A 13,702-nucleotide genomic window follows, 5' to 3' on the forward strand; every position below is an offset into this window, starting at 1 on the left:
ATTGAAAGGGAACCCGGACTGAAGAATAGGACGGGTCTGGAATGGTCTTTTGGAACAACGGGTTTAAGGGAGAGGCAAGAGGGAACTCTGCCCGCCCAACTGCCCTTCCCAGGAGCGGATATGGCCCCCAAAGCCAGCGAGTCCCTCCGGCCTGGAAGACAAAGAAAGGCTCAGGGCCGAGTGGTGACGGGGTGGGTGGGAGCAGCGACTCGCGTGAGCTCGGGGACGTGAGAACGCAGCCCCCGCCCCTTTCTCCGCCCCTCCGAAAGGCGGGGCCCCAAGGCCACCCCCGCCCCTTCCCCCAAAGGTTCCCCAGCTACGCGGGCAGCGGAGTCCAGGCGCCCGCACACGCCCAGGCACTGCCGGCGACGGGTGGGCGCAGTGGGGGGAGGGGAGGGGAGGGGCAAGGGGAGGAGCGGGCGGGCGAAGAAAGGGCGAACGGCCGGGGGGCGGGGCCTGGGCGTGGGGGCGGGGCCGAGGAGTGGGGCGGGGCGGAGCCGGCCTAGTCCCGGGCTGCCTGAGACAGTCACTGCCCTGACGGCGGCGGCGGCGGTTGGCTGGTGGGGGTTGGGCGGAGCACGACCGAGGCTGCTGGGGCAGCTGGAACTGGCAGTTGCCGGGGGCCAACAGGCGAATCTGGACCGGAGAGCGAACCCCAGGCCGAGCGAAGGAGGCGGCTGCAGTTGGAGTACAGGGAGCGCTGGCGGTCGCGGATTCTCAGAGGAGCAAGTGTCTGGGGCTTAGAGTCCGCCGGGGCGGCAGCGGCCACGGCGGCGGCTGGGGCCGAGGTAACTGAGGGGCGGCAGCGGGAATAGAAGCGAGGCCCCTTCTCAGGTCGGAAGCTTGGGGGCTTTGGCTAGGTTCGAACCTGACTCACCCGCCCACCCTTTCTAGTCTCCGGCCCCAGACCGACTTCTCCCCACGTTCCGCCGTGGATCGGGCGGGGGCGGGAGCGGCGCGTGTTGTTGGGGGCTCAGAGCTGGACACCAACAGGGAGGCGACCCCTCATCTGGGATTGGCAAGGACGTCGGGCACCCCCCTCCCCCTTCAAAAGACACACCCCAAAATCTTGGGGCGGGGCGGGGTGTTTGGGGCGTTCCCAGCCTTCTTGAAGGGAAGACCTCAGCGTAGAAGCTGCACCTCAGTCGGTGTCTTCTCCGAGGTGGCCCCCCTGTGGCTCCTGGCTGCTCAGACCGAAGGTGGTTCCCGTCTCTGGGAATCCCGGAGTTCCTTTTGTCTATCAGCTGAAACTAGAGGCCGGAACTGTAGGCAAACACCAACCAGCCCTGGAGCACTCTACTCCTTATCCCTTTTCTGCGTGGGAAGAAATTCTCCCCAGCAGCCTTTTCTCCGGCCACAGTAGTAGATTCCAATCCTCATCCCAATCCAAAACGTGTATCTATAGCGCAGAGGAAGGAAGAATTCACATTGTACTGGTGTTTAGATTTATCGTTTAAGATCATCCCCATCCTCCCCTCAGTTTTTTGTTTTGTTTTGTTTTGTTTTGTTTTTTTAACTCATTCCCATCCAGCCACAGCCCTGGTAATCATCCCCTAGGTTTTGCAAACTATCAACAAAGAAGTGTGACTAGTCGAGTAAACGGAGTCCTTGACTGGCTGGACTGTGCAGTTTAATAGAGCTTCCTTTAACTGGCGCTGTTCTACCAAGCTAGTCGGAAAGACCTTTTTGGCCAGAGTTAAGGATGTTACTGTATGTGCATAAAGCCTTTTTTTTTTTTTTTTCCTTTTTACACAGTTTTGTTGGTTTGTTTGTTTTAATCTAGGGTAACTTGATAAAAATGCAGCTCTTTGGGAAGCATAACCATAGAGGAAGTAGAATTCAGAAAGGAAAATGTAATTTTGATTCTGGGGGGCAATTGTCCAACTTTTTGAAAGTACCAAAGATGAAGCATATGGATTTTTTTTTTAAGTATATGGATTTTTGAGATTATTTTAACTGGCAAATTGTATCCTTTGTAAACTTTTAAGTAAACAAGCTCTTAACACGATATTTTGCACTAAGATATTGTTTTATTTTAGTTATTTGTGGAAATTGTTGATTTGCCTCCTCTTTTGAACCTACAAATCTGTGAACAGGTTCATTAAGAATCTACTCTCTTGAAAATGCAGTTTTTGAATGCTTTGGATTAAGAAGGTGGTAACAGTGGGCTGTCATTTCTGCCACATAATCTGAAACAGTTCCCTCCCTGGCAATTGCCCAGATGCCTGAAACTGGTTAAGTCTAGTACTTTGAGTGATTGTCCTCCAACAAGAAATATAGAACTACCGATCTACTGTATACATGTAACCTCTTTGATGGCATTTACTATAATAGACATCTTTTCTGCATCTAATTTTCAGATACAGAATTAACACTTCGAATCTGGAGAAGCATTTTGTACAAATTGAAAGATTGGGCATTCTCTTTAGTTTTCCAGATGTATTGTCTCATCTGCACACTTGAAACATCCACAATCACATAAACTCTAAGATATAACCATGGAGTTATGTGACCCATCAAGATTTAGGGAAAGTATTGCCACGCTTTGGAACCAGGCAATTTTCCACCAGTTCAACAGTTAAACTAATAGAGTCTCTGCTGATAATCAAGAGTAAAGAGTCAAATAAAGTCATGCACATTCTGTTGGCAAATGGCATCTATGGCTGTTGAGTTTTACTGTAACTCATTACTGTATCATTCAAAGTCAACTTAATTTGCAAGTTATGTCCTAATGGATGTAAAGACCTGTGTTGATGTATCCAGGATCTAGCAAATGTTGAAGATAAGGAACCTATTATGACTAATCCTTGGGAAGAGAAAGTCTGCAAAATGGCTCAAACGAGTTTACTGCAGGGGAAGCAGTTTTACTGTAGGGAGTGGGTTTTCCACAAGCTTCAGCATTGCCTCCAGGAGAAAACTAACTGCTGCAATAGTGCTGTCAACACACCATCCCTTGTAATGAATTCTGGGAATAATGCTAGTGTTGTCTCTGGAAAAGGAGCTGCCTGGGGTGTGTTGTTGGTAGGAGGGCCTGGCAGTGGCAAGACAGCCCTATGTACTGAGCTGCTGTGGCCAAGTTCACCTGCAAGCTTGCAGAGAGGTTTACATCGCCAAGCTTTGGCCTTTCATTTCTGCAAAGCCCAAGACTCTGATACTTTGTGTGTTGGAGGGTTTATTAGAGGTCTAGTTGCCCAGATCTGCCGCAGTGGACTACTCCAAGGATATGAGGATAAACTAAGGGATCCAGCAGTCCAAAGCCTCTTACAGCCTGGAGAATGTGAAAGGAACCCAGCTGAAGCGTTTAAAAGGTAACAGTAAGAATGCCATGATGTTCTAGTTTCTAAGCAAAAATTAATGTTTTCTAGATTTTGGTCTGTATTTTTGTCTGTTTTAAAATTTTATGGGGTACCTGCACATTTGGGGATAATCTGTAGTTGTAAATACACATGTTTACTTTGAGTATTGAAGGAAACAAAATTTAAGCTTTGTGTTGCACAGGATATGGATTAAAATTAATTTATTTTACTTTCTAATAACAATGTGAAGCACTGCAGAAACTTATTTTTTTCAAATTTATGGCAATTGTTTATTTACTTTTCTAATGTTATCTATAACTGGTAAGGGATATTTGTTCTTGTAGTAGAGAAAACCACTTAGCTGCCTGGAAAAGAGGCTACAGTTTCAGGGAGGGTATAGGGCACTATATATGGCACTGAATTTAAAGGAACTCTCAGCATAGAATCTTTTTTGCTTATAGTATTCTTATTTCTTTAAGTGAGGCAAGTTCTTTTTGAAAGATCATTGGCCATTGAAAATCTGAAGAAAATCTGTGTTTTGGGATGTATTCCACTATCAAGTAAACAAAAAGTTAAGTGGTGCTTTTAAATATGTGATATTTATAAAATAATGAAAATCTGGCGTAATTTTAGTACTTTTAGTGAGCAGTATGAAAAACAACTTTTTTCCTAACCTCAATTAAGCATTTTTCCATTGGTAAATTGATTGGTCTAAGAAGAGAGCAAGTGAGCGAAGAAAACATGATTCCTTGAAAAGAATTTTTTGCCTATCACCCCTCTGCTCATTGTAAAAGAAGTCGGCAGATTGTTATTTTTCTGCTTGCTATTGCCTCACTGCTGCTTGAATTACTCGTTTGCATACACTTTGATCCCCTTGCAGTTAATAGTTCTTAGCAGGCAAAAGTTTGTTCCCCAAAGCTGCAGGTATACAGTACGGTAGAGATTAGGGTACATGTATGTATGTGTGACCCTATGTCTGTTTCTCTGTGTGTCTCTAGGAGTCATTTAAGCAGGATTTGAATTGTTATGAAAGGAGTGATGTTTGTTTTTATGATGTCCTCATTATCTAATGGTATGGAATCTATTATTTAATGGTATTTAATCTATTAATTTAAACTGATATTGAAAATATTAATTATATAGCAAACATTATGTGTCCCTGTTCTACGTGATTTACAAATGCTAAATTATTTTCATAGCAATCCTGTGAAATAGATACTATTATTATTCCCATTTCATGGATGAGGAAACCGAGGCACAGAAGGCCTCAGTAACTTGTCCAAGGTTAAAGGCTAGTAAGTGGCAGAGCTGGGATTTGAAGTATGTGTATCTGAATACAGATTTGTAATCATAGAAATTCTTTGAAGGACTTGTGGGGGGGAGTGGATTAGAAGTTTGTGGAGGACAGGGGTGTGTGTCACAGTTGTGATTTGAGTGTAGGTTTCAGATTACCCATATAAGTGATACAGTAGTAGTCCAGAATTATCTTAATGTTTAGTGTTATGGAATTCAAACATAGGATGGGTATATTAAAGTCACCCAAAGGGATGTGTCTTTGAGAGGTGTGATATTATTGCCGAGTTTTTAATGTATAAGTGCAGTCCAGTAAAACTCAGGACAAATCTGTTACCTTTTGCTTTTAGCCACCGACATCAGAGTTAAAACTATTAAGATCATTTTTAAATAACAAGTAAATCTGTTAGGTGATATTGGTGCACAGGCGTGAAATACCAGGTTCAGTGGACGGTTTTAAATAGGGAATCAGTGATATCTTTAATATATATAAATCTGTACTTTTTAAGAGATGTAAAGTCTCTGTACATAAGCAACTCTTTTCCTGTTGACTTCCTACTTTTTGTGAAGATCCTATCACTAATTGAAGAGCTGAATTTTTATTTTTTATATTTTCATTTCTTATATGTTATTTGGATTTAACACCTTGGGAAATCAGTTTCAAAGAACTTAGCTAACTAAGTTGAACTTAGTCCAACTAAAGTAGGTAATTACAGTTTATTTTCTTGGAATTTATGTGTAAATTTCAAATGTCCTTAAATATTTAAAATCATGCCCGATAACTATATTTTTGCTATATTCCGATTTTGAGCAGACTTTTATGTATGGCATCATAAATTTTTTTGAGAAAATGTCCTTCTACTGAGATGATACTCCTATTTTTTCCTCTATATGAATTTTAGTTATTAACTAATTGAAGGGAAATAAGAAGCAGTTAGAGGTAGTTGTAAAAACCACACCAATCCCGATTTTCTGACTGACAGAAGTAACTAATCACTTTGTATTCCCAAATGATAATGGAAATATAGTCTTTCTATTTGGAACATTTTGGTGCTTTTAATTTCCTCCTGGATCTTTCAGAAACCTGAGTTACTTTCTTCATCATTAAAGTAATTAATCATTAAATAAATTAGGTAACTTTGGTATTGTAACAACTGTTTCTGATAATTCATAGAATACATTTCCTCTAAGACTGTGAAGCTCTACTATAACCATAGTCAAATAAATGCAAATGTGAGAATACAAGTCATAGCTAAAGAGAAATATTTTTGCATAGTCTATGGCATTAGATGATCTAAGCCTTTACTTTTGAAAGAGTCAAGATTTTATTTTAGGTTGATTGGTGATTGATTTGTTAAGAAAGTCCTTTAGAGAATTTTGATAGGAATCTATTTTATTTAGGCAGGGAGAAATGTAATTCAACAGGTAGGCAATCATTGTTTTCAATAAATTATATTATTTTAAGGGAGACAGAGATCAAAGCTTATTATAACATGATAGGAGATGAAATATAAGCAAAGTAAAATTTTTTTTTCACTTTTGGGAAAAAACTCAAAACCGGTTTTACATTGTTACTTTTTTAACATCGAACAGTTGGTAATATTGATGGTTTCATATATTCATGTGTGAAACAATTTAATAGTATATAATAATTGGAAAATTGATAAAAATATTACTTTATCACAGATCAACAAAGTTTCGGAAATTGCAGAGAAGTGATTCAGTATCAGATGTGTTTTATACACTTCAGTTTACTTCCTAATTTTTTCCCTAGTATTTATCTTTAATGATACTAGATAGAATATGTAATACCACAAAAAATCTTACATGATTACAGGTCTTACACCTGCGTGGTAACTTGTTAACTACTGGTCTTTTACTATATGATAATAAAAATAAGAGGAACATTATTTTAATCTAGTTAAATGTTGCTGCTTTCTTTCCATTCTCACAAGATATACTATCTTGATTTTTTTATTTAGTTGTCACAAGATTTCTTCTGACATTCATTCTTACGTCGAATATTTGAGAGTCTTTTGTGTTTTAAGCACAGTACAGCTGGAGATATTTATTGAGAACCTTCTCTGTGTTAAGTAGAGTCCACCTGGAGTTAAGTCAGTGAATTAAAACAGACAAAATGCCCTGCCTTAATGGAGCTCAAATTCTTAGAGTAATATTATCCTATTTCTATAAAGAAGTAATATTTGGGGTAAATCCTTGTTACAGTGTTCATGCGACACGTGAATGTTTTAACACTAGTTGGAAGGAATTATATGATCTAAAGGGAATGATGAATGAAGACCCATTAATTTCTTTTTTTCCCTTTTTCATTTTTCTCTCTTAATTGGTTAAGTTGCAAAGCTGTTGTTCCTATGTTTAGAATTTTTTTTCTCATTTCTGTTGATGGAACTAAGTCTATGACAATTACATTTTTACTTTAGAATTAGGGGCAGTTTCTTTCATTTTGCCTTTTCCCCTTCAGGCTCTTTTTGCAAAACTTTGTGTATTTTGTGTATTTTCTAGAGTTAGTGTTAGACTCTTCTGGTAGTCATAAAACTGTAAACAAATTACAATTATTTTTGACAGGCATGTCAAGGTATCTAAGTTAGGGAATGTGAGAAAGAGAGTAGTAGTTTCAGATCTTGTGACTGGCTTAGAAACACAACTGGACATGGTTATTTCATTCAAACAGAATCTCCTTTCTGAACCTTTCTGTCATGATCCTTAAACCCAAGGATGTTCTCGGAGATTTAGACCGATGTGGTAGTGGGAAATACAAATTTTTTGTTCCTGGTAGATACCATTCTCTGGTTTTTATTTCTAGTTAACAATCTGCAGGACCAGGTATGAGTTTTCTATGTGTGATATCAATTTTCCTTAATAAAAAGATTTTGTTCTGTGTAATGTGTAAATGGAATAAAATTGTGATGAAGAATTAGGATGACTGACTGAACTTTGAGAGTTTAGCAAGAAAATGTGTTATAGAGAAATGCTTGTTAGAAAAGAATTGGAAACCGGAAGACCAAACTGACATTTGTTTTTTATGTCAGTTAGGAATCCTCAAATGGTTGAATCCTTTTTCTTGTCTTTTTATTTCCTTCTCCTTGAACATATATCATTTTTCACTTGTATCTCTGTAGATTTTTAGTTTCTTTTCTGGCTATTTATGCATATCTCTTCTGTTATCTCCTCTATTAGGCATATGCTTCTTCATGACATTATTCATGACTGATTAATTTTTTATATTTACCATAGTGCTTTGAATAGCACTTTGCATATAGCATGTGCTAACTGATTATCATCTGAATGAGTGAATAATGCTACTTACCTTTCTAGAATATGTTTGAACCTAAATGAAGGACTGCTGAAGTTCTTGTGTAAGAAAGGGAATTGAAATGTTATATTATTTTGGTCAGTTTTCAATGCAGACCAGATTGATATAGTGATTATTAATTTACTAACCTGCTGTGTCTGCTCTTTAGCATGTATGAATATGGCATTAGTCCAGATAGTTTTAAGTGGCCAGATGTCTATCTTCTGTCTTAACTGGCTCCAAGTATTTTTGGCATACTCAACAAAGGGACTAAGAACAGAATGAAACTGGAATGTGTGCTTCCCTCTTACCCTCAGTTTGGGGGTATTTTCAAGGAAAAATATTCCCTTTCCATTATCTGTCTTCTATAACTAATACTACTAATAATTTCTAACTGTCACTATCCATTCTTAGATGTTATCAGATTAAAAGATCTTGTAAAGTGTCTTTACTGTTCACTTTTTAAATAAAATAAATGGATTAATGTAATTTTCATAATCAAAATTCTTTATTCATTATGGTCTAAGGTAGTCATTTTTCACTGAATTGTCTGTTATTTTCCAATTTTCAACCACGTTATTCACTTTAAGATGGACTTCCATTCATTCAAGCCCTCCCTCTTTCCCTTCCTAAAACCTTTTCTTTCTACCCTTGTTGGGTACTTTCTCTTTTATATTCATATCTTAAGAGCTACTACCTTTGGTTCCCGTTCCTATTACTTTTTATCATTTGCTGAACCATTCCACTACCTTTAATCACTCTGCTATAATGACATAACATATTGCTCCATATTTTTACTGTTTAATTTCAGTTATATTTTTAGTTCTGCTTGGCCATTCTTTGATTTACTTCTTAATAACTCAGAATTTCTTTTTAGACCAGAGAGAGTAAAGTTATACGCTACAAGTAGAATATTTTTTACCCAATTCAGGAAATTTCACACACACACATCCAGATTTTTAGTTTTTCTTGAAAAAACAAAAGGAAGTTTGACAATATTGGGTTCTCATTCTTTAGAATCAGTTATTTGGTAGAGCTGAGTTAAGTGCTGTCTTTAGATGGGACCTACACACCAGTTCCCCCAACTCTGTTACTCCATTCCAAGATCACTTCTTTTGTTTATATATCCAGCCTGGCTCCTACTGGCATTTTCAGACACGAACATGTTTTCTGTTCCTCTGGGAAAAAAAAAAAATGATTTTTTAAAAAACTTCCCACCAAATCTTCATACTTTGAATTTGTATATTCAGGTACTACTTCTATGACCTCATTTTTTAACTTACTGATGTTTGACTTCTGTATATACATACCCACAGAAAGATATTTATGTAGTGTAGTTTCTGAACTCATTGCTCTCTCTATCTTAACCTTAGATGATAAGTCCTAGAACTTTTTTCATTGTTTGTAATTTCTTCCTTTCAAAATCCCCTGACTACATCGTTTGGTCACTCTCCCTCTAGGTTCTCTTTGAGTGTTTGTCCAACAAATCTTACTTAGTTCTTCTCTCTTTATACATGCTCCTTTAATAATTTTATTTACTTATGTGGCTACCAGTGGTCATATCTAATATGATAGCAGTGAAATCTACATCAATAACCTTTACCCTCACTCTGATCAACATGTATCTTTTCACTGGCGTGTTCTTCACTAACCTTTCTGTCTTTTTCAAATCAGCATCTCTTTCAGCGTTTCTGTTCATTTGGCTCATTCATTTATTTCTGAAACAAATACTCTGCACCTGCTGGGTGCCAGAAATACACTCAGTGTCAGGGCTAGAGCAGTGAGCCAAACAGGACACTGGGTTAAGTGTGTGTCGGGGGGACGGGGAGTAGAAGGGAATACACACTGGACAAATATTCACAAAAATAAATGTAAAAATGCAACTTTAGCAACTGCCAGGTAGAAGGATATAGGATGAAAGCATTTAATATGAAACTTGGTCATTATCTGGAATTCTGGGAAAATGGACTTTTAGTATCTAAGTTGTTTCTTAGTTCTTACTTCCTAGACTTAAGTGTGGTCTTAAGATCAATATTATCGGCATCTCTTGGAAGTTATTAGAAATGCAGAATCTCAGGTCTTTTGAATCTGAATGTGCCTTTTAACCCATTTCCTAAGTGAATCCAGTGCATGTTGAAATTTAAGAAGCACTGCCCTCAGTTTGTTTCTAGAGTTTTCTTTGATTATTTTCTATTAGTTTATTCTAAAGTATTTAATCATTTTCTTAGAATGTTTCTTGAATCTTTTATCCTAATCTAGAATATTTATTCATCTACTCCTAGTTGATCTTTTTAATTTTAGCCTCTATATTCTAATTCCTTTTGTTCATAGTTGGCCAATTAGCCTTAATAAAATAGTGCTTTCTTTAGGTCATTTCTCTGAGATTATGATAATCTAACCTATACTGCAAATTCAAATTTCCCTGCTTACCTTTATTAAAAGTTCTTGATAATTTCATTCTATTCCATCTAAAGCAGGTATCATGTTTCCAAAACTGCATCAGAGCACAGAGCACACAAGCTCATTTGTTGCTTCAAGAAACATTTTAAGTGTATAAGTCAGTGTTATTGTGGGTAAGAGATGTGAAAAGTAGGAATAGTCTTATTTTTCTCAGTGTCTAGTAAGAACTTCATATATATATGGAGAGAGAGAGGGGGAGAGGATATGGACTTTCTGTTATGTATGTTGCAGATTTTTTGTTTTTGTTTTTGCTTCACCTTGTTTTTAGTATTTTTGGTTTTTTTTAAGATTTTATTTATTTATTTGACAGAGATCACAAGTAGGTGGAGAGGCAGGCAGAGAGAGAGGAGGAAGCAGGCTCCTCGCTGAGCAGTGAGCCCAGTGCGGGGCTCGATCCCAGGATCCTGAGATCATGACCTAAGCCAAAGGCAGAGGCTTTAACCCACTGAGCCACCCAAGTGCCCCGAGCATTTTTGATGTTTTAAAAAAAATTTTATGAAATCAGATGTTTTCCATATGATAAAATGGTTTGATTTTATGGAATGAAATAAGTAAATACTTTTCTGCCCTTAAAAATACCTTTTAAGGGGCACCTGACTGGGTTGGTCAGTAGAGCAGGTGACTCTTGATCTCACAGTTGTGAGTTCAAGTCCCATGTTGGGTATAGAGCTTAACACTTAAAAAAATGCACCTTTAAGTATATTCTGATTGATTGCTTATTTACTCTACATTGTTCTAGTTTTGTCTTTGACCATACTATATACATAACTGTCTTATATAAGTCAATTTCTCTCTTTCATGTTATTCTAACCTGAGAAACACATTTTTTTTAATGGTATTTATTTTTTTGAGAAAGAATGTGAGAGATAGCACGAATGGGGAAGAGAGGGAGAGGCAGGCTCCTTGCAAGCAGGGATCCGGATGTGGGGCTTGATCCCAAGACCCCAGGATTATGACCTGACCTGAATGCGATGCTTATCCGACTGAGCTGCTCAGGTGTCCCTCTAATCTCAGATATATTCTAATGTAATGTTGTTGTTTTTTTTTACTATATACATGCATAGTTAAATATAGTCATTGGAAGGGTGTCTGGGTGGCTCAGTCGGTTAAGTGTCTGCCTTCGACTCAGGTCATGATCTCAGGGTCCTGGGATCCAAGCCAGGCATCAAGCTCCTTGCTCAATGGGGAGTCTGCTTCTCCCTCTGATCCTTCTCTCCACTTGTGCTCACTTTCTGTCTCAAATAAATAAAATCTTTTTTAAAAATAAAAAAAATAATAAATATAGTCATTGGTAATAAAATAGAATCTTAAGTGCTCATGTAATTGCTTAATTTAAAAAATAAGTATTAATTAAGAGAACTAATTATATCTTACTTGTTATCTGGAAAAAAGATTTGGAGCTTTCCAGAAGCTGCTAATCTTTTACAATTATGACTCATGATTTGAATACATAAAAACTGTAATACATTGGGGTGCCTGGGTGGCTCAGTCGGTTAAGCATCTGCCTTCGGCTTAGGTCATGATCCCAGGGTCCTGGGATCCAGACCCAATTCATGCCACCTGTTCAGTGGGAGTCTGCTGCTTCCTTTCCCTCTGCCTGCCTCTCCCCATGCTTATGCTCATTCTCTATCAAACATATATAAAAATTTTTTTTTTTTTTTAGATTTTATTTATTTATTTGACACACAGAGAGAGATCACAAGTAGGCAGAAAGGCAGGCAGAGAGAGAGAGGGGGAAGCAGGCTCCCCACTGAACAGAGAGCCCAGTACAGGGCTTGATCCCAAGACCCTGAGACCATGACCTGAGCCGAAGGCAGAGGCCCATCCTTCTGAGCCACCCAGGCGCCCCCAAATAAATAAAAATCTTAAAAAGAAAAGAAATTGTTATAGATTGAAGTATTTGTTTTTGATCTTCATCTTTCTGTGTATTCTTGGGGTTTGCCATGATATTGCAGTTCTTTCTACTAGAGGAGAAATATGCTTCTCTGCCTTTTTCCATTTGGCTCAACCACGTGATTTGCTTTGACCAGTGGGATGTCAGTAGGCATGATCCAAACAGGCTTAAAGTGAGCATGAGTAATTGGGCTTATCTTCTTTGCTTCTACTATGACCGTGAGAAGGACCTGTTGTGGCAAGCTTCTCAGTTCAAAGAGGATGAGAAAGGTATGGAACCAGTAATATACCACTATTGTAAAAATAACTAATGATAAAAAAGCTAAGGAAATAATATTTCAAATAGGAAATCCATAATTTTCATCAAAAATTTAGAAATCATTGGTTCCTCAATTTCATTCATCCCCTACACTCAATTCATTAACTACTTTTGTTTTATTTCAAGTAAAATAAATACCTTCACTTCTGCAGCCCCATTTCTGCTACTCCAATTATTTCTTGTGTAGACTCCTGCACTGGCCTCCCAACATGGTCTTCCTGTTGCTATCTCTATTCATCCCGCTTATCTTCACTAAGCAGTTTGAGTCTCAGATCATATTACTTATCTGCTTAAAATCTGCCAATGGCTTCTCACTACCTTTAGAATAAAGTCTAATCTTTACATGGTCCCTTCTTTGCCTAGCCTTTGACCTCAGCTTGTACCACTTTCATCCTTATTAATTGCTCTTTTTCCATATCATTACCTTAATATGCTTTGAAATAGGTCAGGTTCCAGTGAGCAGATTTTTCTATGACTACTCTATCTGATATCACTTAGATATCAACCGACTTTATATCCTCAAAGAGCCTTTCCTTTCCACCGAGTCTTTAAGAAATCTCCCCACCCAGTCAGTTTCTTAAATCAGACCATCCCACTTGGTTTTGTTTCTTAATTTTCAGTATCTATCATGATCTGAAATTATTTTGTGCATTTGTTTATTTTGACTTTATGCCTACCTACTGGAATGAGGAGACAGCTTGCCTGTCTTGTTCCCTTTCTATCTCCAGGGCATAGAATATAATAGAGACTCAGTAACTATTTCTTGAATTGAGGAATAACTATTTTAATTGAAAACATTATAAATTTGCTCATATTGATAATTTGTGTTGCTCTACCATATTCAGTTTTGAAATAGTACACATTTTTCTGTGGAGCAATTAATGTAGAGAGATTATATAGTTTAGATGATAAGAATCCATTGGAACCAGTATTTTTTATTTTATTTGTAGTCTCTTAAAATGCATGTTGAAATTAGTTTTTATAAAATAGAAGACTCTTTAACAGCATCAGACTGATGTTACATGATGTGAATCATGAGGCCACCTTTTGCCTCTCCTGTAAACCCATAGTTTCATCTGTGTTTCATAGTTTAATTTTTATAAATCTTTCTGAGATTATCATTTAAAA

The 13,702-nt window shown here is 38.0% G+C and overlaps 1 protein-coding gene across 2 annotated transcripts in view; it reads left to right on the top strand.

The window, feature by feature from the left end:
• The first annotated feature begins 354 nt into the window (after positions 1-354).
• Positions 355-13,702, top strand: part of ANKRD50 (ankyrin repeat domain 50) — a 34,571-nt gene continuing 21,223 nt past the window's right edge. The window contains exons 1-2 of one of the 2 annotated variants that reach the window (XM_044224036.1): positions 355-372; positions 2,361-3,308. In XM_044224036.1, the coding sequence (XP_044079971.1) occupies positions 2,797-3,308 (512 nt within the window). In that variant the 5' untranslated portion in view covers positions 355-372; positions 2,361-2,796. Of the gene's footprint in view, positions 373-563; positions 789-2,360; positions 3,309-13,702 lie in introns of those variants that run through there. The other variant, XM_044224035.1, reaches the window with a different exon arrangement.

The sequence above is a fragment of the Neovison vison genome, chromosome 11, assembly GCF_020171115.1.
Source record: "Neovison vison isolate M4711 chromosome 11, ASM_NN_V1, whole genome shotgun sequence".
Lineage (NCBI taxonomy): Eukaryota > Metazoa > Chordata > Mammalia > Carnivora > Mustelidae > Neogale > Neogale vison.